This window comes from Sesamum indicum, linkage group LG3 (assembly GCF_000512975.1).
Source record: "Sesamum indicum cultivar Zhongzhi No. 13 linkage group LG3, S_indicum_v1.0, whole genome shotgun sequence".
Taxonomy (NCBI): Eukaryota; Viridiplantae; Streptophyta; class Magnoliopsida; order Lamiales; family Pedaliaceae; genus Sesamum; species Sesamum indicum.
This window is the reverse complement of record NC_026147.1, coordinates 23710417-23734853: the sequence shown is the minus strand read 5'-3', so window position 1 is coordinate 23734853 and position 24437 is coordinate 23710417. Positions and strand designations below refer to the sequence as shown.

Here is a 24437-nt window from a genome sequence, read left to right as displayed (position 1 = left end):
TGACGAAATCGGCGTCGAACGCCTTCAGGTCGTCATCTGTGACGGATGCGGAGGCAAGCTTATCGTCAGCCTTGGCGGCGGAAGCGGAGGCGGCTGCGTCAACGTGGCGTTTGCAGTACTCGATGACCTTGGAGAGGATTTTGCCGGTGACGTTGGGGAGGGGGATAACGTTGTCAGCGCAATCGTCCTCGATCATGTGCTTGATCGTCTGAGACTCGATAGCCACCGCCTCCTCCACCTCGAACACTTCTCCATCGGAGCTCCGCAAGGTTATCTTTTTGGAGGCGTTTTCCGCAGCGGACGACGACATCGTAGTGATTCGTAAAGCGTATTGACTCTGGTGAGGATGCGGGATTGAGGTAGATATTGGTAATCTCCACAGACTTTCTAGGGATTTCACAAAGGAATGGCCCTTTCCTTTTCTATTTAATTTCTTTTTTGGAAAAAGAGAGATCTGATCAGGCCGGTACCAGTGCCACATATTAAAAAATATAAAAACATACTATTAGAAAGAAGGAATATTATTAATAAGAACCAAAATATAAAAAGTCAATATTATTTAGCGATAAAAGAATATAAGAAAATTAATACCTGATGTGCTTATTATTTATTCTACGTGCATTAAATTTAAAACTACATGCAATTAAATAATTACAAATATTATTATATTTATCGTATAATTAATATTATTTTTAAATTCCACGTTAAGTACACGAACACGACTATGTACCTGCATGGTGCTTCAACTATAACTGGGTGCAGTCTTATAAAAACAAGTAGTTTAATGAGATGGAGTGGGTAGTCTGCTCCAATTCTTGAATTATTTCTATAATTGTTAAGATCATTACAAACAACTGGTGCCTGTTGCAGCGTATTAAACACATTAATCTGAACATAAGTATCTGAATACTGTACGATATAATTTGCACAATCAGCAGCATCAGCTTCGGGTGAGCGAGACCATTGGGAGGATGTAAATCATGATCTTCAGAAGAGTTGGGGTGTTTTGGCCAGAAGAGTCTTCATGATTCCATTCTTTGCGATGGTGGAGGACTAGTTCTTGTCTTGTGACAACCTGTAGATAGAAATTTTATGACGGATATCATAGACTCGAGAATGTGAACGCTAGCAGAATATGGATCAAGAATTAGGTTTATTTAACGCAAGCAGCATATGTGGGAATAGGAGTGGTACCGCGAATTTCCACTTCCCTCCATTCTTGGACGAGCGCGCAGCAACAACACATAACATGTGACAAGAAATCATCAAACATGCCACCCTGCATGAATTTAGGACTATCTCATGAACTTGTATATGCCAAATTCAAGAATTGCAGTTTCTGAAGTTCATCGCTAGACAATTATGTGGGTAAAATATACACACTACATACATACATCAAGTATGCAGTCAAATAATAGTTGTAAATATTGGTTTGATTTTGTCTTGGTATTTCAGGTATTTTATCCTTGTCCTAAAATTTCCATTTCTCGTTCAATGTCCATCTAGACAAATTAGTAAGAAGTCCAAGCATGAGGTACCTTGATGTCAAGTCTCCTACGAAGCTTTCTTCTTATACAACATGTGTAGCAACAGCATGCAAGTATCAACGTATAGGCCATTATATCGTTACAGGCCTGTGCTGAAGCTGTCATATATATGAACACTATAATTACTTTTCCGTTTATGAAATTACAGTTACAGCAAGAATGCAATATAAACATAAAATATGCACAAATATGCTCACAGATTTCCTTGCCAGTCGCGGCTGATGCGATCTTTGAAATTGTATCGCAGGGACAAAGAAAAGTTTTCATGCCTGTCATCACAAAATATTTCAGAAATGATCTCATACAAACAGAAAAATATGCCATGCATGCTTGATTGTCAAGAACAAATGGACCTGCATCTCCATGGATATCAAAAACAAAACAATCACAATCTAATATTTGAAACGTATTCTATATAATCAAGGATTCACACTGCAGATATGTGATCTAAGGATTAGAAATGATATTATTCTACTTCACAAGTGTGACTATGCAGAATGTACTCTTCCAGTTGCTGGTAAATAAACAGAACCAGACAAATAAATATTTTCCAAAAATTACATGATCAGAAGAAGATAGAGCAGAATGCTGTATATTACACCTTGAACTCACATTATCTTGATGCCTATTCAAACTGGTAAGAATGTTTCTGCGAAAAGAAAACATACACAAATAAGGTTCAGAACAACACCCGAGTAGATCTGAATGCCATTCCTCTTTCCATATAATTTCCTTCATCGATGCCACATTATGGCCTGAGGATATTGTCGTTTCTCTGCATGCAGAATATAGCCACACCAAGAAACTAGGTAAACATGAATCTGAAGAATCTGAATAAGAAACACCAAGACAATTGGCTCTGGCAGGAGATAAGAAACAATAAGTTTTCATGATAGAGGAGAAAGAGATGAACCTTGGGCTTGTTGAACTGTCATATTTTTTAGCATTATTCTCACCGGAAAAAGGTTCCTTGTCTGTCTTTGACTTCACGGGACTTTTGCTAGGTGAACCATTTTCAAGAACAGAATTTGCTGCATTTTCAGTAACTTCAATAAGTCGTTCGATTACTTCACATTGACCCACATCCATATGAGCTTGTGAATTTTGAAGCTCTAACTTGAGCTTTTCGTGTTCCTTTTCTAGCGCCTTGTCAAAAGGCAAATTTGGGTAAGAACAAGAAATGCTTTTCTTCAAGATTGCTGTGTCATTTTCAGAAATCGCAGCTTGCACTTGTCTGTAATCATCATCCAACGTGTATTCACGCTGATCCCTCTGAATTTCTTCGATCCTCTCCTGGTTGTTAACACACATCGATATACAAAGTGTTAATGAAACAGCATCCCCATCCCTCACCCCTTTTACTTAGTTGGTTTAATAATTAAAAAAAGAAACAGTGGAAAGTCATCCTAAAAATATCCTTTGCGCCGAAATCAAGATTGCAATTATAGGGGTCTTACTGAATATTCCACAAAAACACAAAGCAAAAAAACATAATAAACTAAGACATATCAAGAATCACTATCAACGTTAATGGCCCCATTTACTTTTGGACTTTAACAAAGAGGAATTTAGAATCCCATCACCATCTTCACAATCCCAAATTTAAACAAACAATTCTACACTAATATAAAATTGTAATTACCTTAACCCTTGCATTATCAATAAGCGCAATAAGAGGAATAATCCTCAAGTACCGATCAATCTCTTCTTGAGCCCTCCGAAACTGATAAACAATGTTCCAACCCATAGCCATCAAATACAAATAGCTCCGTTCCTGACAACTATTTACGAGAAGATAAGCCCTCCTCAGCGCATCCTCCAGCTGCTCCAGTGGCTCCCTCGTTTCAGGGTACTTTCTCATCTCCGAAATCTTGAGCTGCTCCAGCAAATTGCCTATCATCTTCACGTGCTGCGCGAATTGCCGGCAGTTCTGCTTGTGCATTCTGGCTGTGCTCGCTGCTTTTACTATTAACCCTATCAATGAAACTGCGTTCAGCCCAGTTAACTGCACGACGTTTGCGATCTCCCCAAACTGCTCCCATGCTGCCATCTTGATCGCAACAGCAGTCGACTGAGAAATTCAACTCAAGAAAAAAAGGGCCTCAGGAATTTGCTGGGATTGAGGAGAAAATGGTGAAGGAGAGGAGAAAAAGATTAACGCCCATCTCCTTTGTTTTTTTACTGAATTTTCAACAAAACCATGAGAACCCAGCTGGTGAAAGGGAAAGGAGCATTGATTTCTGGAAATCTGGCTTTAGGAGAAAGTGCTTTTCTGGAAATTCTTGTGGGTAAAATGACCACACTATACTTGCTGTTTTCATTTGAGTTCATTATAAATGTTTAGCCGTGAAAATTTTTATCACTTAACTAAATTAATTATATAATAAATATAATATATATGTATAGAATTGTAGTCTATGTATAATTTAAAATAAGTAATTAGAATATAAAATTATTATATTATAATTAATTTAATTTAATTTAAATAAAAAAAATTCTTACATTATGCAAAATATACTAAAAATATTACATTATTAAAATTCGATTCGTATTTGATCAAATTAAAACTCATTTGTACGCAATTAAATTAACAACCAAGCTGAATGAAAACATAATTTTTAAAATTCAGTAATAATTCAAATAAATTTAAATGTTAATGTATTTAGCTCGACTCAAATCATTTTACGATGTTAAGTACAAAAACGTTCAACTATAATCAACAATCTACATATTTCGCTACAATGTTTTGATCAACTTCAAATCATGTACACTTGTCAGTTTGTTGATGGATTATTACTTCTTTCACTTAATCCGACTTTCTAGTAAAAAATATGTGAATATTTTTTACTAAATTAATATCTAACATTACGTACTATTTCAGAATAGACACAAATGCTAACGTATTTATATCTTATACAATGTTCAAATACAACATAACAAATAGAGACGCGTACTATTTTTGACAAATGAGCGAATTGAATTTTTTATTCTCATTCATGTTGTATTCTTTATTCAAATTTACATATATATATACGTCACGTGCATAAACAAGACGTGTCTTATTAAGTTTGGATTAATAACTAACATAACAGAGGCAATAAGAATAACCATATCAACAGTGAGGAGAGTTCCAAGTTATTTTCTCAAACAAAGAAAAAAACTATTTTAAACACTTTTTTGCCCTTGTCTTTCTATAAACGAAAGTAAAATTTGAAAAAATAAAAATAAAAATATATGTATACCCAAAGACATGGTGTTGATTGGGTGGGTGTGGATGTGGATTATCCATGACAAGTGTTGGTTGATGAGACCAAGGCATCAAACAAAATGGCCTTGGATCCCTCCCTTCTCTTTCATGTTCTCCCCACTACATGCGTTGATTTCCTTTGGAGCAGTGGTCCATATATATCCATATGAATTTCAGTAAAGTCTACTATAGCAGTTGAAGTTTGAGGTGTAACATGATTTAATGTTATATTTATATCTAATACAACTTTTGTATTATTGATTATTATCATATTATATTTTGTATAATTATAAAATTTGAATTGTTTATAATTTTTTTTATTTATTAATATTTTAAAAAATACAATTCTCCCCTACCTCGACACATGCCACTAACTAGTAGGAAATTGAAGTAGAAAATATAACATACTTAATGAATGTAGTGCTGGAGTACTTAAATTATATATATTTATGGCAATTTCACTTTAAAAGTTAAAATATGTGTTTTGAAAATATTATTTATACTGCTATCTAAATTTAGTGGGTTCATAATTTGATTAATCGATCAAATCTAATAAAAATAAAAAATTCAATATATCAAAAAATGAAAATTTAAATTAAGTTGGATATAGTTTTACCAAATAAACATCTCTACCGTAACCCCATGTACACAGTAATCCACCGGCCACGCCCACACCCGTTCTATTCCCGAATAAATTTTGACACGAATGAGCACTTTATCGCCGCCGAAGACGGCGGAGGAAATATTCTCCGGCGTGAGCCTCGAGAAGAATATTGAGTGGGGAAGGAAAAAGAGACATGGAGAGAAGAATTTGTGCAACTTTCCAGCTATTGTGCGGAGCTCATGATTTATCCAAGCAGGGAGCTCGGCTCCAATTATCACTAACTACAATCATTATCCCACTAACTACACAACTAATTAATTGCGACTTTAATACTTCTCTTTACTTTTACCCATCAAAAAGCGTTGGTTTGTTGCACGCTACGACGGCTGAAGGCGTGATCCTTATCATCCATGAATCTTCTTTTTTGATTTTATGATTTATTGTAGCAGAATATGCACTCAATTATTCATTATTAAACCAATAATTTGTTACCAGCCCTTATCAATTACCCTTGGAAACATAGATATTATTTATTACGTGATTCAAAACATATACACAACAAAGCAAAGGATTGAGATAAGTAGTTTAATGTTCCATTGTTTTAACATATGTGGAGTTGATTTCTCTCATTGAATATGTCGTACTCAAATTCTATTATGTGTAAAATTTTCTTGATTTAGTAGCAACTACGAATTATGAGCAGTGATTAATTTGGTAGTGTGAAGTCCCATTACTTTAATACGTGTGGAGTTGATTTTTCTAACAAAAAGTTCGGTGTTTGAATCCCATTGTACACAAAATTTTCTTAGTTTAGTGGCAGCTATGAACTGTGAGCTAAAATTAATTTAAGCTTAGTGAAAAAGAAAATCTTGAATCTAGTGAACTTGAGACGTCTTGGGGGAAAAATAATAAAAGAAAGATTTTAAAATGAATAAATATTTAATGAAACTAAAGAAATAATAAAAGTATTATTAAGATAGAAATAACTTACATTTAAATTATTAAATTCACAACTTTTTATTTTTATTATCTCAATTTTGTATTCTTTAATGAAATTAGCTTTTTTTATTTATATAATTATGATTAATTAAATAAATTTAGATTATGCGACGATACTCCAGAAAAGAAATAAGTAAAAGAATAATTAAACAAGATCCAGAACCAGAAAACTGACTATAAAATTAGGCCTCGAAGGTTGGCCTTTGTCATCATCGTCTTCATGGCGTCGTTGAGTAGCAAAACACATGGCAACAACCTGCGGAACGCAGTGGTTGCGCTTCTAGCTCCTCTTCCTTCCATTTTCTTCTATCTTTCCTTCCTCCGCCATTACTCCACTGTAGAACCGGATTCTCTTTCTCCTCTCTGGGCTTGGTGCTATAGCCACCCTCTTCTGTTAGCCAACATCCTCTTCTTCCTCAATGTCAACCTTCTTTTCTGGCTTGTGGGTCTCCTCCAATCCAGCCACTGGGTTTGTATCTCGCTGTGATTCTCATTCTAGAAACTGCATTTTCTTGTTATTGGTTTTTCCTGTGTGTGATTGTATATGGGTTTGTTCCAGATGATAGATTTGTATTGGACGGTGATACCCGTGCTGCTGGTTCATTATTTTGCAACTCACCCATTAGCAGAATACAACGCTTGGAGATCAAGGCTTGTGATATTTTTGACGTGGGTTTGGAGCGTTAGGCTGACTCACAGTTACTTCCGCCGAGAAAAATGGCAGTTTGGTGCCCGAGAAGACTGGAGATTCAGCGATATGCGCCTACAGTATGGCAAAAACTGGTGGTGGGCTTCACTCTTTGCCGTCTACCTTTCTCAGCAGGTAATTGCATTATTCCATATGGTTCTTCCTTTCTCTGCAATTTAGTGGCGTTGACTTTGGATTTGATCATTGTGACGCACCTGTTTGATGAATTTACGGAATGACATATACTCTGGTAATGCTAATCGTTATGTTACTTGTGCTGCTGCAGGTTTTCCTGATGGGAATATGCTTGCCTCTCTACGCTGTCCACTCAAAAGACAGGCAATTGAACATCTGGGATTTAGTTGCTGCACTAGTCTGCTTGACTGGTGTTACTATTGCATATTTCGCTGACACACAGCTCCACAATTTTGTTAGTAGAAACGAAAAGCTGAAACAGCTCGGCCAAGCATTAGTGCCGAATCTTGATGAAGGCTTATGGCACTACTCACGACATCCTAACTATTTTGGTGAGCAGTTATGGTGGTGGGGATTGGTGATCTTTGCTTGGAACTTGGAACACGGTTGGATGTTTATCGGTGCATTGGTTAACAGCTTGTGCTTAGCCTATGTCACTATTCTTGTGGAGGAACGGATGTTGAAACAGCAGTACAGGGCTGAAGCATACAAGAACTACCAGAAAACAACATCTGTGTGGGTACCTTGGTTCAAGACATCCTTGGCTGGAAAAGAGAAGGAAACATGAGCAATATTTGGCATCTGTAAGTGTGATTGGTAAACTCATGTTCATAATTACTCACTTGCTTTTCATGGTTGTTTAATGTTGTGTTGTTATTCTGGAAATGGAATTGAAAGATGCTGTCAGTGAGATGCATTGTGTAAAAAGTTGATATTTGAGAGGAGTCCAATATCAGCAGAACAACTTTTGTTTAAGTGAAGCTATTGATGTATTGCTTGCTGATCTAATGGATAAGAAGCACGTTGCTCTTACTGTATAATGAAAATTGTAATATTTTTTCAGATATATTGCAATAAGTAATGCTATTTCATCGCCCCTTACTTGATTTTGTGATCCCATCGCTGAAGATTAATTCTAGAGCTTAGAATCGAAAACTTAGAACATGAAAACGTTAACGTTCTTGATTCTTTAATCTTGCATTAATCCAACATTCATATTAACATTTTGCATTTGTATGTTACACAAACACAGTAGGAAAGCTGCTAAATCAAGTAAACATCACCTGCTCAAACCTTCGTAAAGATGAAAACTGCATTGATTGCATTAACATCACAAAAGCAGTTGAGGCAATTGCATTACATCACAAGAATTAAGAAAATGACAAGAGCGGGGGATTATGTAAGGATTAACACAAAACACTCTTAACCATTGCACATTAGTGTTGCCTGAATAAATTGTGGAGTCGATTCAGTTGTTAGATGAAGCTGTTGACATATTTTTGAATGATTTGATGGACAAGAATCTTGTATGCTTGCTCGGTGGGATGGTAGCTATCCCAGAATATGTACTTAGAATCATCCGGACATGTCCCGCTGTATTTGTTACACAGTATGACAACTTCAATGTTTCCCGTGCCACAGCAACCTCTGTCATTAACCTCAAACCCTGTAATCGTTGAAGAAAAGAACATCATTCATTAGTACTAACAACCACGAAAAACCAATGTATAAATACATGTACAACAAAATAAAGGGAAAACAAGACAAGATTGAGATGGCTTACCATAATTTTGAGGATGTTGGATGAGATCAAGAAGAGGGTTGTAAATATCAATGTAAACAACTCTGGACTGAGGCAAACTTTGGTTGAGTGACTCAAGTGTGGACGAGAGCTTGGCATTAACCAATTGTGCTGCCTGGTTGTACTCCTCCGAACACACCCTCAACGAGCCACCTGCCAGCGTTCTTTGAGCCGGCAAACATCCAATTGGTGGAATGCCAAAAACAGCTATTCTTCTTGCCCCAAGCTGGTATAGTTCCTGCAAGCCATGATATGTAATTCTTGCTCATCCAAAGTACAATAAACAAAGCATGGTTGTAACTTGTTTTTGTTGCTGAATCTTGTGTACTAACTTATGCAGCATTTGTAGGAATTTGAAGTAATCAAGGCATAGTTACAACCTCTCTCTCGGGAACTCAATGTCAGTCTGCATGCAGTGTATATATATATATATATACATTACCTGTATAAAACTGGAAGCTGAGGAAACAACAAGATCAGCATACGAAGAAATATCGTACTGCGCCCGACGAATGCCAATGGTGAAGTAAGTATTTGCAAGATCATCACTGCCTGCCACCACCAGATGCAAGCTGTTGCTCACTATGTTGTTTGCACGTTCTTCACCAACTGCCCCTTTCAGCTTCCCCATGTACTCTTTGAAATGCTTCAATTGATCAGACAATGATATGACCGACTGAAAACAACAACATGTGCACACACAAATGTCAATAAAAATTAACTTATATTCAACTCTTTTAACCAAATGACTCACTTACAATTACTTGTGATTAGTATATATTTTAAAAAAAATGATCAATTACAAAATTATTTTATAATTGATTTGATTCAATCGAACCTAATTAGAATAAGAGCTTTCCTATGAATTCTTACCACTATTTGAGATGTTTGAGGGTCGTATCCACATCCTCCGGAAGCAAAGCTTACACCGGTTGGGAGATCTTGAGCCTTCAAATTGGGATCAAGATACGCCGGTATGAAATTTGTTATTCCTAATTCTTCCGCTGCAGTTGGATCGTGAAAAAACCAGATGCATTAACATTAATTGTTAATCCTTACGTAAAGGTGATAATATTATTAATTGGGTTAATTACACGTACACTCCCTCTAAAAACGTGAAATTATATTTTTTTCAAAAAAAAATTTAATATTACACTTACATCCCTTTTGAAAATTCTTTGTTTACACATAATCCCTTTCAGTTAGGGTTTGAATGAAAAATGCTAATATTAGCAAAATAAGTTGTATGAATTTTAATTTTTTCCTTTATTTAATATTTTTATATATATATTTTTGTATTTATAAAGAGATAAATATAAATTCTATATATAATGATGTTAACGTCATTATATCTTTTTCCTTATAAGTATAAAGTTATTATATGGGTTATTAAATAAGGGGTAAAATAAAAATTTATGCGATTATTTTGCTAACCTTAGCGGTTTTTCTTTTGGAGTTTTTTAATATACTGATCTGTGAAATCCCTATCTAGACATAAACGATTTTTTATAAAAACAAAAAAGAAAAAGAAATTTGAACACTCGTTGCTTTGAGACAAAATTGAAATGTTAAAATTAAATTATCATATTTGTAATAAAAGTAGACGAAAAAAAACTACCCCATGTAAGTGGCTACAAATATGCAATGACATGTAGCAAAACATTTGCGACCCTCATAAATTTCAATCATCAGCATAATTATTCCACACATGTGCATTTACGCATATCGTTTGGTGAAAATACTTAAGAATCCAATTACTGGCGTAATTAATATTCACATATTTTCACCCCCGAGTGTGTATGTGTGTGAATGTACCTATGAGATCCGGCGGTGTCTTGCCATTGCTGTACCTCCCCGTGGGGACTCCGCCTTGAAAGTCCTTGCCGTAAGGCGGAAAATTGCACTTCAACAGCGTCTTGACGACATTGTTATTGCCCTGATCGACGATGGAGTCTCCATACGCAAAAACTCCCGGAATCGTCACACCCGGCGGCAGCTTTATAGCCCCATCGCAGCAACTGATGCACAGCAGAGCAAGAACACAGCAAAGCCATGAATAAGAAACCCGCTTCATATTCAGAATTGTTGCGTTTTGGTAGTAGCAGAGAAGTAACTAAGTGTTGGGAAATTACATGTTTTGCAGACGTGAGATTTATACTAAAACATAAATAGAAACTGGAAGTAATTAAATATAGCAGTAGTAATTGTTTATGTGTATGTATACGTGTAGGAGAAGCAGTGTGTGTGTGTGTGTTTTCTTGGTGTTCACTAGTATGCGAGGTAGGTGTGTATAATTTATAATAATAATATATACAAGTGAAGGTGACAATTGCCATCAGGCTAGCCATGCATCAAACCTTTCTCAATCTCATATGACCACCATGTGAGATTTTTACTTTTTTGTAATTAATATATACTTTACTCATTTGCCATTTCTGGACAGGTGGGATATATATACATATATACTCTGCGGGTTCTAGTTTGATTAATGATCCATGTAAACTAGTTAATTAGTCTTAAGTTAAGTAGGTAAAAAGTTAATTTCTGGACACCCGGGCCTCCATGATTCACCTTTTCATGCTTAGTTTCGCTGGTGGTTAGTTTGATCCATGTAAAAAATCTTAAGATAAGTCTAATGCACTTCATATGGACAAAAATTACATATGTCAGCTTATTTTATTTAAGAAAACATTTATGTATATATTAAACGATACAGTAAAATCACATTTATTGCATGTATTTAAGAATTTTCGTTACAAGAACGATAATAAAATACCCATGATTCACTAATTTCATGCAATTTCAGGACTTTGGTCACCGAGTTTTTCTAATTTATCGGAAGTCATGCTGATGCGATGATATTAGGGCTTCATAAACATTGAATTGCATTTTACGTCCTGCATGTTAAGGGGTGATATTTTGAGTGCAGTCATTTTCTGTGAATTCATGATAATTCGCGAAGGATAATTAATTTCTCATTTCAAATACTGAAAATACAATTACTTAACTACATTTATTTAATTCCAGTATCTTGAAACAGCAATTTTGGTGGTTGGTGGGGTTGGTTCAGAAGAATGATGTTATGCAAAATGGTGACTCCATATCAAGTTTGGTGGGCTACCTCCATTTTTGGACACTTATCCAATATGGAAAGCTGGGAGGGTCAATTAATTTGTGTAAGATTTATTGTTGTAGGAAAGAATTAAACTAAGTAATGAAGAGCGCGCACACACACATGTGTGTGTATTTCTTGATTATGATTTCTGCTGAATGATTACAGCTTATAATGGAAAAGCAGTTCGGTAAACTACCAGCAAGAATCAGCATTCCTAGTTGTCTTGTTTCGGTTAGTTTCTAATAGTAGTGTACATATAATTTCTTGTAATCCCCGAACATGACAAATGTTGTATCAACATTATTACATGATAATTATAAAAAATGAAATGGATTTAATCAAATTACAACTTGACCCCACAGTTCTTGAGAAAACCCAGGACCCCCCTCAACTGTCTTCTCCTCAACTAATTTAGGGTTAATTAATTAATTGTCCCAAGATTATAAACTACAGAGCGCCTCATTGGCCTCAGCCTTATCTTGCTTATAAATTATGAGTAGAAATATTAGTTAGTATTGTTGAGATGTCACAAATCATGCATTACATATTACCATTATCGATCAAATTGGACCACAGCAAAACTCATTCAGAATCCATCCAAAAGTTTCTTACCCAAACCATATTTTGCCAAATCAAATTAATCGTATAGTAAGTATATTACACTTATGTGATTGATGACTTTCTTTAAACTATATACCAACCACACAATAAGTGTATTACACTTGTTACATAATTAGTCCAATTTGACCAAACTCGATCCATATTAAAATTTTCCTCATTCCAAAACAATAATGGAACCAGGATTAATTAACTCTACTGGGAACAGGTGACAGAGAAAGATATATTGCAATCCTAGCTAACCCTACTGATGAGAACAGGTGATAAAGAAGGATATCTTGCATAATTGAAAGGGCGGCAATCAGTGGACCACGTTCAGCTCTAAATCAAGTTAGCTGTCTGGTGAACCGTTTCCATTAATTGTGTAGAGAATTTATGATTAACTACGAGATTTTCGTCGAGTCCGAGTCCGATTCACGGGCAGTACTGCTTTCAGATGGCTATTACTTCAACCACTTTTCAGCTGTACACTCTCCCATATACGTTGTCTATCTGTACATATCTAATAATGTCACAAAGCAAAATTCTCAAAGTGGCGTTTGGGGTTAAAGACTTAAATTGAGGTACGGCCCCAGAAGTTATATGCAACACAGTTTTGCAAAAGATGAAATTCCAGTCTCAGGAGACCTTTTGTGTACAGCAGCAGGCTCACAAAAATTATAGTATATGTGCTCTGTAATCTACCTACCAAGATTTACCAGAGTTGAAATCTCACTTAACTAGCATTTGGGGGGCTGGACGGCACATTATTATCATATGTAAAGAAATTTTAGATTCCATCCTGTCAAGAAATTCAATCAAACTGATACCAGTAAACTGCGTTATGCCTGAATTCTGGAAGATACTCCCACAGCATTTTCCATTCTCGAGTACCAATCACCGATGCGTGTGTTCTCTACCATGTCTCTACCAGATTTGAGATAACGAATGGGTCTTAGAACACCATAGACGGCAAGGTCAGCCAAGTTGGGTTTGGTTCCACCTGATGAAAGATGGGAAAGGAGAAATAAGCCATCACGCTACATAAATGTTTAAAACTTTTAATCTATATGAGCATAATATGTGTACTCAGAAGAGGAGTAAAACCTAGAAAATCTCGACCCTTGAGTGCATCTACCCATGTTTCTGCAGCTTCATATAAAGCTGCACGTTCATCAGTGATGTTATATTTTTTCTTCAATTTCTTGGAAACAAAATACATTGCAGCAGCTCCAGCATATTTTGCTGTTATTCTCTCAGTGAAGCTGAAGTTACCTGCATTTGTCCAAAGCTAGAGATTACTGGAAAAGCAGAGGCTGAACATTGTAGTCTGAAAAGTTCACAGCAAAACAGTTTGGAGCAGCCAATACAGCGGCTGTGTGCAACATTTTTAAGAGAAATGACGCATGCTATTTTCACTCTCTAAGGCAGCAAGTGCTCCCCCATGTGATCTACCAACTCAAAAAGCATTTTACTATTCAAAGTCCAAAGTAACATGTAAAAGTCAGCTAAAACAACATGCATACTGAGGATGGTAAGGTAGCAAACAAACAGTAGCATCAAGGATATGGAAATAAGCTTGACAGTAGACACCTCAAAGAGAGAGAAAACAATCAGATCTCCGAGCAATAAATAAACAGTTAGGGGAAAGTACTTTTCTAGGATAAATAACAGAAGATCTACTCAAATAACTGGTTACACTAAATAAAATTAATTTAACAAGAAAATGAAGAAAGAAAATAAAGAACATGCATTACTTGATTTTGCGAAATAATCAACAATTTAATAATCTAAAACTAAAACAATCAGACATGTATCTTGCAATAATGTGCACTTGCAGTACTTCCAGATTCAATCACTAATATCAGCAGCTCTGTTACTGGTACTAAAAAATCTCACCATGACTTGTGATGTATTCAAATGACTCGAGGGCTTCAGTAGTACTCCGGTATATATTCGGTGACAATATGTGCACCAAGTGGTTGTCCACCCATCTGCAATGAAGTGCAATTAACAACAAACTCATCAGAGATATGTGCTAAAACTGGTGCATTTAAAGTAAAAGCCAATGTGCAACTGAACGACTAAGGAAATATCATACTGTTCTCGCAAAATTCATCATCACAACATAGAGTGATAGCGAAGAGTAGATAACTCAAAAAAGGCAGCATGGTAAGTAAGAATGTGAGGAAATATGAGCCACTAACACATACCCACGCCACTTCTTCTCTTCATCTCCCCCGACAGAATCAGTTGATGAATCAGGAGAAATCTTGTTGGTTAATTTATCTATTATATCTGAATAGAAAAGGCATGAAGAGAGTCAGGAAATATTCCTTTGGTCAACCTATACAGCTAATGGAGAAAAGATGTAAAGATAGTTAAAAAGTTGATTCTAAAACCCCCAAAAGGGAAGCATTCTGCTTACACCACCGTATATCTAAATAGGGTACCCTTTATTACCTTTTCAGTTTACTAGAAACATCAGATTTTGTCAATACTACATATTGAATACCTGATGAATCAACCATCTGCTGGCCATCAACCATTAATATAGGCACTTTCTTGTAATCAGACCACTTGATTTCCTTTTTGCTGATAGGGTTTACCTCCACAACTTTGTATGGTATATCATAGTAGTCCAGAAATGCTGTAAAAGAAAGACTCATAAATACAAGAGTTCACTGCTAGAAATTTCGTTACGATCAACAGTTCAAAACCGACAGTACAACTAAGAAAAACAAATCATTAGGCGATTGAATTAGTTAGGATCAGCAAAGCTCACTAAACTACTACATCACTACATAATAATATATTTCATTATAAAATATTCAAAACTTGTGCCGATTGTTTTTGCCCATTTCCATCCAACATCAAACTTAGGTGAATTGGTCCAAAGAGGTAAACATGGATGAATACCCACTTGACTCACGCCCTATTTTCATAATGTTGTGCAATAGATTCCACATAGCATCAAGCATTAGCAATTTACCTATATGTTAAACAAGTGATACTGCATATCGGGCTTCCAAATACCTATATAACTTAACAGTTTTATCATATGCTAAATATCACACCAGTATCCGCTAATAAAACTGAAGATGGAATCTCCAAACAAATTCCATTTTTCTTTTTTTTTTTCCTCCTCCGGATCCAGAATGCAACTCCAATCACAAGGATATAAAAAGAGAGGGAATAAAGTCATCATAATTGCTGAAGGAGAGAAAGGAAAAGTGCTACCTTTGACCTTGTTGCAGAAAGGGCAAGCTTCGTACTGATAAAGAACCACGTCTTTCGGCCGGAATTTAGATTGCACGGGCTCTTTGGCGTGGACCTCTTCCACAAGCGTGGTGGCTGCAACCGAGAACAACATCGTCCCAGCAACAGCACGCGCGGATGCACGAGCCGATTGATCAGCGGCGATCCTGTTGTACTGAAACCAATGAGATCTCGGCGACGTGTTGTTGGTGCTACTCGTGCCAAAAAGTGCCGCCAGGACGAGGCGGTGGTGTTGATGGGCATAGTTTCCCGAAGCTGAAGGAGCGACAGCAACGCCTTCAACGGCGCGGCAAATGGCGGCGAATCCGTTAACCCTCCTCATATCCAGAACGATCTGAGGATTTTTGTGGAGAATCTAGAAAGTAGAAATGGTTAGCTCGCAGTTAATTGTTTGGTGGTTTATACGAGGGTTTTAGAAGCTGTCCACGTGAGCGAGAAAGTTCCGCGCGCGCCGCTGAATAGAGCGCGAGAGTCGACTTGGCTCGAGCCGATGAAGTAAGGCTCGGCTTTTCCCTTGCTAGCCCAAGCCCACAAGGCTTTGGGATCAAGAGTCCATACAGCCAGGTCAATTGGGCTAGGCCTATGGGTTCCTGCTCTCATGTCTTTTTAATGGGCCTATATTGATCTAAGCCCAATAACGGTATAATCTGAAGTGCACAACTGAAAATGAAAATAAATCTGAGGACCAAACTGCAACATCGAGAGCATCGTTAAGGCGGTCGATCCCACAGTCCCATGGACAATGACAACCCTAATGCCACCCCTATTTATAACTCCCCCACCCTAAAATCGTTTCATTTTTACAGTATTCGCACGACGCCTAGTATTTGATTGCGAGTCTGTCTTCATCTACGGAACCGAAAACCTAGGGTTCCGTGAAATCATCGTGATTCACGTAGATCTCTTCATTGAATTCACCTGATTCTTTCTGAATTTTAAACCCAGGCTTTGTCCGTCACCTACTACTAGGTTCCTGTTTTGGTTTTTTGACAAAGCTTCTGTTCGATCTTCAAGATATGTCTCGGTGCTTTCCTTACCCACCACCGGGGTATACACTGAGCAGACCCAAAAATGAGGCCTTGATCGAATCGATTAAGGTTTGTTGAATATATGAGAACCTGATTAATGCTTGAGCATGAGTCTTCATCGATGTAAATGTTAACGGGTTTGCTGTGGGTTTCGTATGTTGGCTACAGCATCTAAGTTTCCACGAAAGAGAGATTGGATCGGTTCTTGATATCAGAGTGTTTTCTGAATGTGTTTATCCTTTAAATGTCTTCACAGTTCCGTCTAGGCTTTGTGCGTGCTTATGGACTTCAGGGCTGGGGGATAATACTAACCTGGGAAGGTGGGAACTTTTACGCAATATCTCATGGGTATTGTCGATAATATTCAAGAATCCAGATTTTTGCGGAATAACATCTAAAACTAAACCTGGAAATTAATCTTTCTTATTTACTATTTTCAAGTATTTGCTTTTTTTTTTTGGGTATGGGTTCTTAGTCATGTTGGACGATGTAGTCGCAGGCTATAATTCCAAACCGATGTTTATAATGAATTCTGGATTAATTTTTTACGCTCCAAAAACGTTTCTACAATATTATTAAATCTAAAGAATTCCGTATGCATCAAAGATGCATTATTATTCATGTTATGTATGCCAGGTCAAATAACTAACATAGTGAGGTGTTGGAGATATAATAAAGAAGTTGAGATTAATTAGAGGGGTTGGAAGTCACAGGAGATGGATGATTTTGGGAGCAAAAATTTTTGTTCAAGAAGCGGATTTTAAGTAGGATAAGCACTTTTTGAAGAAATACAGTTGAGTAATATATAAAAACATCGGTGGTGCATAAAGTGTATCTCTATATAGCCCTAGTTAGAGCCTTCCAGGGTTGATGACTAGATTCTGTAGTTAAGACAGGAAGCTTTTGATGTGATCAAGTATATTGATTTGTTTTCCTGGTTTCTGTAATAGCATGTATAGTCTAATCTTGTCAAACCACAGCAGATGGTGATTTTTGGTTGGTTGTTCATTTGGAGGAAACATTAGCTGGAAAGTTTTTGGTTCTGCAATGATGTTAGCCGTTAAACCTAGGTAAGTCTTGATAACCAGAAGAAAGCAATCTAATCTAGAAGATGCTTGATAAGCAGTTTGGTCTTCTGGTTCAATGGCACATGAAGAACGGAAATTATGGTTTTTAGAAGCTGCAGTGCTTCAAGTTTTTGTCTGGAGAATCTAGTTGGTGCAGCAGAGCTGTATGTTTTGACCCTTTCACTTGTCTTTATTGACCCGTAAGTAATATTTTTTAGCACTAAAGCCTAAAGTTGGATTAATATACTTGTACAATGATCTTAGAAAGGTGGCATGGCATTGTCATTAATGCTATTAGACAATAACCGGGATACTGGCTGTCAAAATGTTTAGGGCGATGTTTATGCAGTTTTGGTAGGATTGTTGTTGTAATTAGTTGTGTGATTGATCTTTTGTTATCGACATGCTGTTCATTTGAGAGAATAAAAGTCTTATCTGCTTCTATGTTTTAGTGATGAGAGGCAAGGTAGGATTGTCTGCTGCATTGGCACAAGTTGCTTAAAGCTTCAAATAAGTTCAAGTCTTTCTGAAGTAGAAATGTGTAATATTAAGAGTTAGTGGTTGCCTATTTTTTTTTTTTTTTCCTTCATGAGTTAATAGTTGCCTAAGTTTAAGCTTCTTTGAACAAAGCTGGTTCAGTATTAGTTTAAACAAATAGAATGAAGTGTATGAGCTCCTTGTCTTCACTCAGAATTGGTATTCTTTTGTCCAAAGTCCATTACTGATATGAGTCCTACTGTTACTTATGATGCATGATCGCATTGGGGGTTTAATTTGGTGCTGCTGGAAAATGAAAAGTATGGTGCTGTCTCTCTATTCACACTCTGGGACATGAAATGGATTTTAAGTAGGGGTGAATTGGTTAAAAAAAATGTTGTTGAGTGGCTTCTTGTTTTGGGATTATGGGGGGCATACATTGGTTTTCCTGTTACACTTCGAAAATAGTTTAGGATCTTGATTGTGTGCATAAGAATAACTCTAGATAGAACCGGTTAAAGTCGCTTGGGCTAGACTGTGTTGATTAAGACAGGTAGCTTTTGATGTGAGCAAGTCTAAAATGTCGTTGAGTGGCTTATTGTTTCCGTATTAGGGGGGCATAGACTGGTTTTCCATTTACACTTTGGAAATAGTTAAGGACCTGGATTGTGTGCAAAACAATAACTCTAGTTAGAACTGGTCAAAGTCGCTTGGGCTAGACTGTGTTGATTAAGGTAGGAAGCTTTCGATTTGAGCAAGTCTATGAATTTGGTTTTGTTGGTTCATGTAGTAGCATGTATAGTTTTTTTCTTCTCGAACCACGGCTGATATTTTGGGTGGGTTGTCCAACTAGAAGGAGAACTTTTCTGGGAATTTTTAAGGCTTGATAACCAGACAAAAAAGGGAGACTTCTAGTTGACACATGAGGAGTAGTTTGTTGCTATTTGAGAGGTATGGCGGACCATAAAGAACGGAGTATCATGGTTTTTAGGTGCTGTGGTTGTATGCTTTGACCACTTTCTCTTGTCTTCATTCAGCTTTAATCAATTGTTTTTAGTAAAACTAATGGTGGGTTAAATAAGTTGGCACATTGATTTTACAGAGTGTTGTGTTGTTATTTATCTTATTTTTGGCAGGACTATTGTTGTATTAGTTTTGTGATTGCTCTTTTTGTTTGCTGGAGTGTCCAATCATTTAAGAGATCAAATGTATGAATTATTGAGGAAAGCAGAACAGGAAAAGGTCTTTTTGCACTGGGAGCTTCAAATAAACAGTGCAAGTTACTTGTTTTTTTTTTTTTTTTTGAGTTTAGGATGAATTGGTCTAAGTTCATTATTGTTGCGACAAAGATGGGAAAGTCTTCATGAGTTCTCACTGTTCGTTTAAAGAAATAGGACAAAGTGTCTGGGATTCATGTCTTCACTCAGACATTGCTGTTCTTTGATTCTTTACATGAGTTCTATTGTTGCTTGAGATGCATGATCATCTTGGGTGGCTTAATATTGTACTGCTGAAAAATGGAAAGTAATCACGCTATGGTCTCAATTCATTTCCTGGGACGTGTAACGTTTGCTCTACCTCGGCTCAAATTCTAAAAATGTTATTTTGGTGCTCTAAAGCTCCAAAAGGAAAAGGAGAAAGCCAAGGAACAAAAGAAGGAAAAGAAACGGGAGAAGAGAGAGAAAAGGAAGGAGAGCAAAGAGAGAAGGAAACAGAATAGAGACAAGACAAATAAGAATTTGGAGAAATCTGACATTACAAAGGTTTGCTGGGATGGAAAAGGTAAGGTCCACCATTACAGTGAAGAAGCTGAAACTGAGCAGTTAGAACGAAGCAGTCTCACGGAGGACCATGGGCAGCCTATTAGTTTCCCCGTTCCCAGCTCTTCCTCCGACAGCACAGAGAACACCAACAAGAGAAAGAGGCACTCCTCGGTCTCGCCCATGGATGGCAGTCGTAGTCATGGTATATCTGCTCTCCCTATCATGAAATTTCCTGCTCCTCTCTTACACTACACTTCCTGTTTGCTTTATTTACATGATGGTTGTGTAACAGGTAAAGTTATCTTGATACGACTGCCCTCAAAGAAGCAAAATGAGTTTGATGCTTTAAAGAAAGTTGGCTCAGCGTCTTTGGAGAAAGACCTCTCTGTTCAAAGTAAAGATGATGCTGGTCTGAAAGACAGGTCGGAAAACTCTGGCTGTGCGTTCTTCCAGACAGACTTTCCTGCCCAAAGTAAAGATGATATTGGTCGGAGAAACAGGCTGGAAAACACTCACTCCACCATGAAGGGGACCAGCAACATCAAGCAAGGTATCACTCTTCGAACTAATAGTGAGCAAGTCTGTTCGACTTCTGGGCAGATTGAGGCTGTTGCTCCCGGCAAAACAGGAATAAAATCTGTGAACAAGGCAGTCCTGAAGTCTGTGCAAAAACGGGAATTGCAGTACAAAAATCTACTTGAAAAGTGGGTAGCGCCACAGCCTGAGGATGGGTGTCTTTATGCAGATGATCCAGATTCAGATTGGCTCTTCGATTGCAAGGATAAAAACAACACACATGCTAAAAAAAGGCAGAGACGTGGAAGTGAGAGCATATCCTGCTCTAGAAGTTCAACTTGGTGGCCTCACACAGAATACTTGCATGAAATTGATGTATATGCATTGCCGTTTACGGTTCCTTATTGAGTTGTATTCATGTAGCACAGTGATATTTCGCTGGTAAACCTAGACGAGTTTTAACCTTGATTGTATATCAATCAGCAGATAACATGTTAGGGTTCGGCTTATGTGCTGATCTTTTCCCCAAAGTAAATAGTGTATCTTCTTGGTTTGTGTACGATTTCTGTCACACAAAATTGTAGTATAAAGGCTGTATGACCATTTCTACTACATGTGATTTGAGTTTTGAGTAATTGATTTTCGAGATAGTTCCATGTTTACTTGAATCATTCCAGACCTGTTGCTTAGCAGACAACTGGGTGGGGGACTGCAGCAATTATATTGAGTTAGTCCTTATTCTCTCTTTTTTATTATGGCTGAATATTTTGTATCATCTTCTCGACTTATGTTGTTTATTTCTATAATGTTGGTACCTTAATAAGTTGGCAGGATTTATCAGAATCTAATTATACAAAGCCCAGGGGTGTGCATTATTCTATTATCGATCTGAAACACATCAAATTGAGATTTTAATTCACTAGCTGTTGAGACAAGTTATTTTTGTGTGTGTATATAACAAATAACTTTTTACGCATTGAAATTATTATCATAAATAAGAATCAAATAGAGAAATTAATATGTTAAATTAAAAAATAAAAAATAAAAAGGAAAGAAAAAAAATTAATCTATCAATTAATATAAATTTGAAAGTTGAATAAATTAGTTATCTGTCAATTGTAGGGTATTTTTGCCTTTACAAAGAATAGTGCAGGGATGTAATCGACACTCATTTGTGAGTGTGGGGGCCTTTTCTTTTTATATTAGTATATATACTAAATAATGAACCAAAAATTTGATTGGTTCTACCTTTTTTTTGTCTTCTAAAATTCAATAATTTGATCACTTCTGTAAAACTGACTTAATACTCTTAACTTTTCTTAAAAATAAATAAAATATATATCTTATTATAGTTTTATAAATGTACAAATATTATATTGTGAATATTAATTCTTTTTTTTTTAAGAAATTCGATTAGTTCAATACAACATTTGCCTGAATTGAAATGAATTCGATTTTTAACCAGCCGAAATGAACACCCCTCGAAGACCATTTCAAGCTAACTCAATCCGGTAGCAGGGACGGATCATATTATGGGCCTAAGCCTTTGTAAAAGGATTTTACGAAAGTGGGCCTTTGCCCAACCAATTAATTTGGAGAATTGGGCCGCGTCCAATAGTCCAATCAAAATTTGTTCAATTAATGTATTGGGCTGATGTTGTGGTGTCCCTCCCCTATCTTTGTCTGTTCCCTAAACCCTAACCCCAAAGCCCTTCTCCCTCGTACCAATTCACTGGAAGTTGCCGGATTTCTCAGTCTTCGGGAGAATCGCGCCATATCGTAACCATGACGGATTATAGTCGTCAGCGTGACTTCATGTTCTGCGAAATGTGTGGGACGATGTTGTCCTTCGATTCGCACAAGTATGCTCGATGCCCGTTGTGCAAATTCCAGAAGCGCCTCAATGGTAATCTTTTATTTTCCATTTGTCTTCAAATTTTCCATCTGCGCATTAAGCTCATTGTTGTCGTATGGTTCTCATCTCCTGCGCAACCTTCTGAAGATTTAAGTTTTAAATTACTGTTCATTATTGGTAATGGACTCCGGGAATCACCGAAATTCTTGAAAAAGTTTGCTTCTTTAAGACTTATATGGTGTTATGTAAGTATATTAACTTCAGAGTTCACTGCTTTGCCATATCTGTATGTTTCAAGGCGGAATTCTACCAGTGATATTTCTGACACCGACCGGAGGAGTCTACTGTTATTATAGTGCATCAGCTTGAGGGATGAGATTGCTGGAATTTTCTTATCTCGATGGATGGTTAGCAAATTCAATGAGAACTAAAAAAACTGATGGACTAATTTTTCTAAAGGAACTTGATCTATTTCTGGATATTAAGTGGCTATCCTGTTCGGCTTGAAGTAGAATTCCCATTAGCATTGCAGCAAATGCTAAACATGCGTTCAAATCAGATTGTTCTGTCTTATGTTTCTCTTTCATGTATTCAGTTTTTGCTGCTTTTGCTTGTTGATTGTGCGGTTTGTCTGCTATGTTTTCTCAGATATTGCTGGAAAAGAGATTCGCTATACTATCAGTGCTGAGGTATCATACTGATTACCTTTGTTGAATTTGTTCTATTATTATATTGCTAGTAAAAGGTTTACTATGCATTGAAGATTTGATGGTTTTCTGAAGATCTAACAGTGCATACTGCTCCACTCTGGCCTTAAGTATTGCTGAATTAGTGGAAGAAACATTTTACTATGTAGAAGCAAAAATCTTCTGTGAATCTATTGAAATTGTATTACATGAATTTTTCAGGACATGAGAAGGGAGCTGGGAGTGTCGTCACTCGATGACATTGAAGAAGAGAGAGAACTGAAACAAATGGTCAGAATCATTTTTGTACTAGCTCCATTCAATGCCATATGCAATTGTATTTGTTTATTGAGGCTCTCTTTGGTGCAAATAGGACTATAATGCAAAGTGTCGAGCATGCCAACACTTGGGCATGGCTTACGTTGCCAGACAGGTATTATGCTTGGCACCTTTATGGGCACATATTAAAGCTGCTTCCTGGTAACTTTTGCTTTTCTAGTGTCATGTTATTATTCTGAACAGCTCTCGTCCTCGTTTTGTTTCTTCAGATTAGATCTGCTGATGAAGGGCAGACAATCTTTTACACATGCCCTGTCTGTGCCCATAAACAAACTGAGAACTCGTAGGGTTGCTGGGCCTTTTTGTATGTACAGGCGATGCATATCATTCTCCACAAGTGAGAAGAAAGGTGTCTGAGTTTTGCTGCACATTTGTGTATCCATTACGATATCTTGTTGGCCATAGATTTATATAAGAATCAAAAGACCATATAATACCCAACCATGCTTGAGAGTGTTCTTCAAAGTTACCCATTTTCTTCAGTTGTAGTGTTTTCTTTCTTTACCTACAATGGTTAACCTTTGAAATGACTACATTGTTGTTCGTTGTTTTCCCATTGAGTCCCGCTATATATAACACCAGCTATGCAATTTATCCTGCGGCAATAGGCCCCGCGTTGTACGTTTTATTTGCGATCCTAAGGTTTTCAAGTAAACATAACAAGTAGCAATGTAAATTACTGTTGCCCCATTTGTTGCAAGGGGAATTGGTATGTCAAATAGTTGAAATACAGACAAGAAAGAATTGATACATAAGAAATTAAAATATTAATATAGCTTTTTATTATAACAAGCCACATCATTATGCCGCAACCTTTCCCACCAAAAAAAAAAAAAAAAAAAAAGGGGGGGGG

At 36.7% G+C, this 24437-nt stretch overlaps 7 protein-coding genes across 7 annotated transcripts in view; 3 read left to right on the top strand and 4 right to left on the bottom strand.

Moving 5' to 3' along the window:
* LOC105159586 (SKP1-like protein 1A) overlaps window positions 1–456 on the bottom strand; it is a 2604-nt gene extending 2148 nt beyond the window's left edge. Inside the window, exon 1 of the mRNA XM_011076698.2 lies at window positions 5–456. Coding sequence (XP_011075000.1) covers window positions 5–310 — 306 coding nt within the window. The 5' untranslated portion in view covers window positions 311–456. The remainder of the gene's footprint in view (window positions 1–4) is intronic.
* Window positions 781–3879, bottom strand: LOC105159359 (protein MID1-COMPLEMENTING ACTIVITY 1). Its single transcript, XM_011076398.2, has 7 exons — window positions 3190–3879; window positions 2461–2840; window positions 2216–2322; window positions 1745–1816; window positions 1539–1645; window positions 1195–1279; window positions 781–1075 (listed from the first exon to the last, which is right to left on the bottom strand). The coding sequence occupies exons 1-7, from the start codon at window positions 3595–3597 to the stop codon at window positions 1023–1025; spliced, it is 1212 nt and encodes a 403-aa protein (XP_011074700.1). The 5' UTR covers window positions 3598–3879; the 3' UTR covers window positions 781–1022.
* LOC105159358 (uncharacterized protein C594.04c) lies at window positions 6559–8069 on the top strand. The gene is made up of 3 exons (XM_011076397.2): window positions 6559–6866; window positions 6957–7220; window positions 7372–8069. Exons 1-3 carry the CDS (start codon window positions 6618–6620, stop codon window positions 7846–7848), a joined length of 990 nt encoding a protein of 329 aa, XP_011074699.1. The 5' UTR covers window positions 6559–6617; the 3' UTR covers window positions 7849–8069.
* Window positions 8356–11104, bottom strand: LOC105159357 (GDSL esterase/lipase EXL3). Its single transcript, XM_011076396.2, has 5 exons — window positions 10678–11104; window positions 9736–9866; window positions 9305–9538; window positions 8845–9100; window positions 8356–8727 (listed from the first exon to the last, which is right to left on the bottom strand). Exons 1-5 carry the CDS (start codon window positions 10934–10936, stop codon window positions 8537–8539), a joined length of 1071 nt encoding a protein of 356 aa, XP_011074698.1. The 5' UTR covers window positions 10937–11104; the 3' UTR covers window positions 8356–8536.
* LOC105159356 (prostaglandin E synthase 2) lies at window positions 12927–16260 on the bottom strand. The gene is made up of 6 exons (XM_011076395.2): window positions 15815–16260; window positions 15090–15224; window positions 14788–14872; window positions 14474–14568; window positions 13682–13849; window positions 12927–13577 (listed from the first exon to the last, which is right to left on the bottom strand). Exons 1-6 carry the CDS (start codon window positions 16173–16175, stop codon window positions 13417–13419), a joined length of 1005 nt encoding a protein of 334 aa, XP_011074697.1. The 5' UTR covers window positions 16176–16260; the 3' UTR covers window positions 12927–13416.
* Window positions 16630–21364, top strand: LOC105159585 (splicing regulatory glutamine/lysine-rich protein 1-like). The gene is made up of 3 exons (XM_011076696.2): window positions 16630–16950; window positions 20045–20390; window positions 20481–21364. The coding sequence occupies exons 1-3, from the start codon at window positions 16870–16872 to the stop codon at window positions 21110–21112; spliced, it is 1059 nt and encodes a 352-aa protein (XP_011074998.2). The 5' UTR covers window positions 16630–16869; the 3' UTR covers window positions 21113–21364.
* Window positions 22381–24189, top strand: LOC105159355 (DNA-directed RNA polymerase I subunit RPA12-like). Its single transcript, XM_011076394.2, has 5 exons — window positions 22381–22610; window positions 23208–23248; window positions 23468–23536; window positions 23619–23678; window positions 23794–24189. The coding sequence occupies exons 1-5, from the start codon at window positions 22490–22492 to the stop codon at window positions 23869–23871; spliced, it is 369 nt and encodes a 122-aa protein (XP_011074696.1). The 5' UTR covers window positions 22381–22489; the 3' UTR covers window positions 23872–24189.

Excerpts from the sequence above, each read along its gene's own strand:
- LOC105159359 (XM_011076398.2), bottom strand. The coding sequence starts at position 3,597 with ATGGCAGCATGGGAGCAGTTTGGGGAGATCGCAAACGTCGTGCAGTTA. Across the intron at positions 2,323-2,460 it reads GACAGTTCAACAAGCCCAAG|AGAAACGACAATATCCTCAG; the intron begins GTTCATCTCTTT and ends TTCTGCATGCAG. Across the intron at positions 1,646-1,744 it reads CGCGACTGGCAAGGAAATCT|CTTCAGCACAGGCCTGTAAC; the intron begins GTGAGCATATTT and ends TATATATGACAG.
- LOC105159358 (XM_011076397.2), top strand. The coding sequence starts at position 6,618 with ATGGCGTCGTTGAGTAGCAAAACACATGGCAACAACCTGCGGAACGCA. Across the intron at positions 6,867-6,956 it reads TCCTCCAATCCAGCCACTGG|ATGATAGATTTGTATTGGAC; the intron begins GTTTGTATCTCG and ends GGTTTGTTCCAG. Across the intron at positions 7,221-7,371 it reads CCGTCTACCTTTCTCAGCAG|GTTTTCCTGATGGGAATATG; the intron begins GTAATTGCATTA and ends GTGCTGCTGCAG.
- LOC105159357 (XM_011076396.2), bottom strand. The coding sequence starts at position 10,936 with ATGAAGCGGGTTTCTTATTCATGGCTTTGCTGTGTTCTTGCTCTGCTG. Across the intron at positions 9,101-9,304 it reads CAGCTTCCAGTTTTATACAG|GAACTATACCAGCTTGGGGC; the intron begins GTAATGTATATA and ends CATGGCTTGCAG. Across the intron at positions 8,728-8,844 it reads CCAACATCCTCAAAATTATG|GGTTTGAGGTTAATGACAGA; the intron begins GTAAGCCATCTC and ends CAACGATTACAG.
- LOC105159356 (XM_011076395.2), bottom strand. The coding sequence starts at position 16,175 with ATGAGGAGGGTTAACGGATTCGCCGCCATTTGCCGCGCCGTTGAAGGC. Across the intron at positions 15,225-15,814 it reads TTTCTGCAACAAGGTCAAAG|CATTTCTGGACTACTATGAT; the intron begins GTAGCACTTTTC and ends TTTCTTTTACAG. Across the intron at positions 13,850-14,473 it reads TGAATACATCACAAGTCATG|GTAACTTCAGCTTCACTGAG; the intron begins GTGAGATTTTTT and ends GGACAAATGCAG.
- LOC105159585 (XM_011076696.2), top strand. The coding sequence starts at position 16,870 with ATGTCTCGGTGCTTTCCTTACCCACCACCGGGGTATACACTGAGCAGA. Across the intron at positions 16,951-20,044 it reads CCTTGATCGAATCGATTAAG|CTCCAAAAGGAAAAGGAGAA; the intron begins GTTTGTTGAATA and ends GGTGCTCTAAAG. Across the intron at positions 20,391-20,480 it reads GGATGGCAGTCGTAGTCATG|GTAAAGTTATCTTGATACGA; the intron begins GTATATCTGCTC and ends GTTGTGTAACAG.
- LOC105159355 (XM_011076394.2), top strand. The coding sequence starts at position 22,490 with ATGACGGATTATAGTCGTCAGCGTGACTTCATGTTCTGCGAAATGTGT. Across the intron at positions 23,249-23,467 it reads GCTATACTATCAGTGCTGAG|GACATGAGAAGGGAGCTGGG; the intron begins GTATCATACTGA and ends TGAATTTTTCAG. Across the intron at positions 23,537-23,618 it reads AGAGAGAACTGAAACAAATG|GACTATAATGCAAAGTGTCG; the intron begins GTCAGAATCATT and ends TGGTGCAAATAG.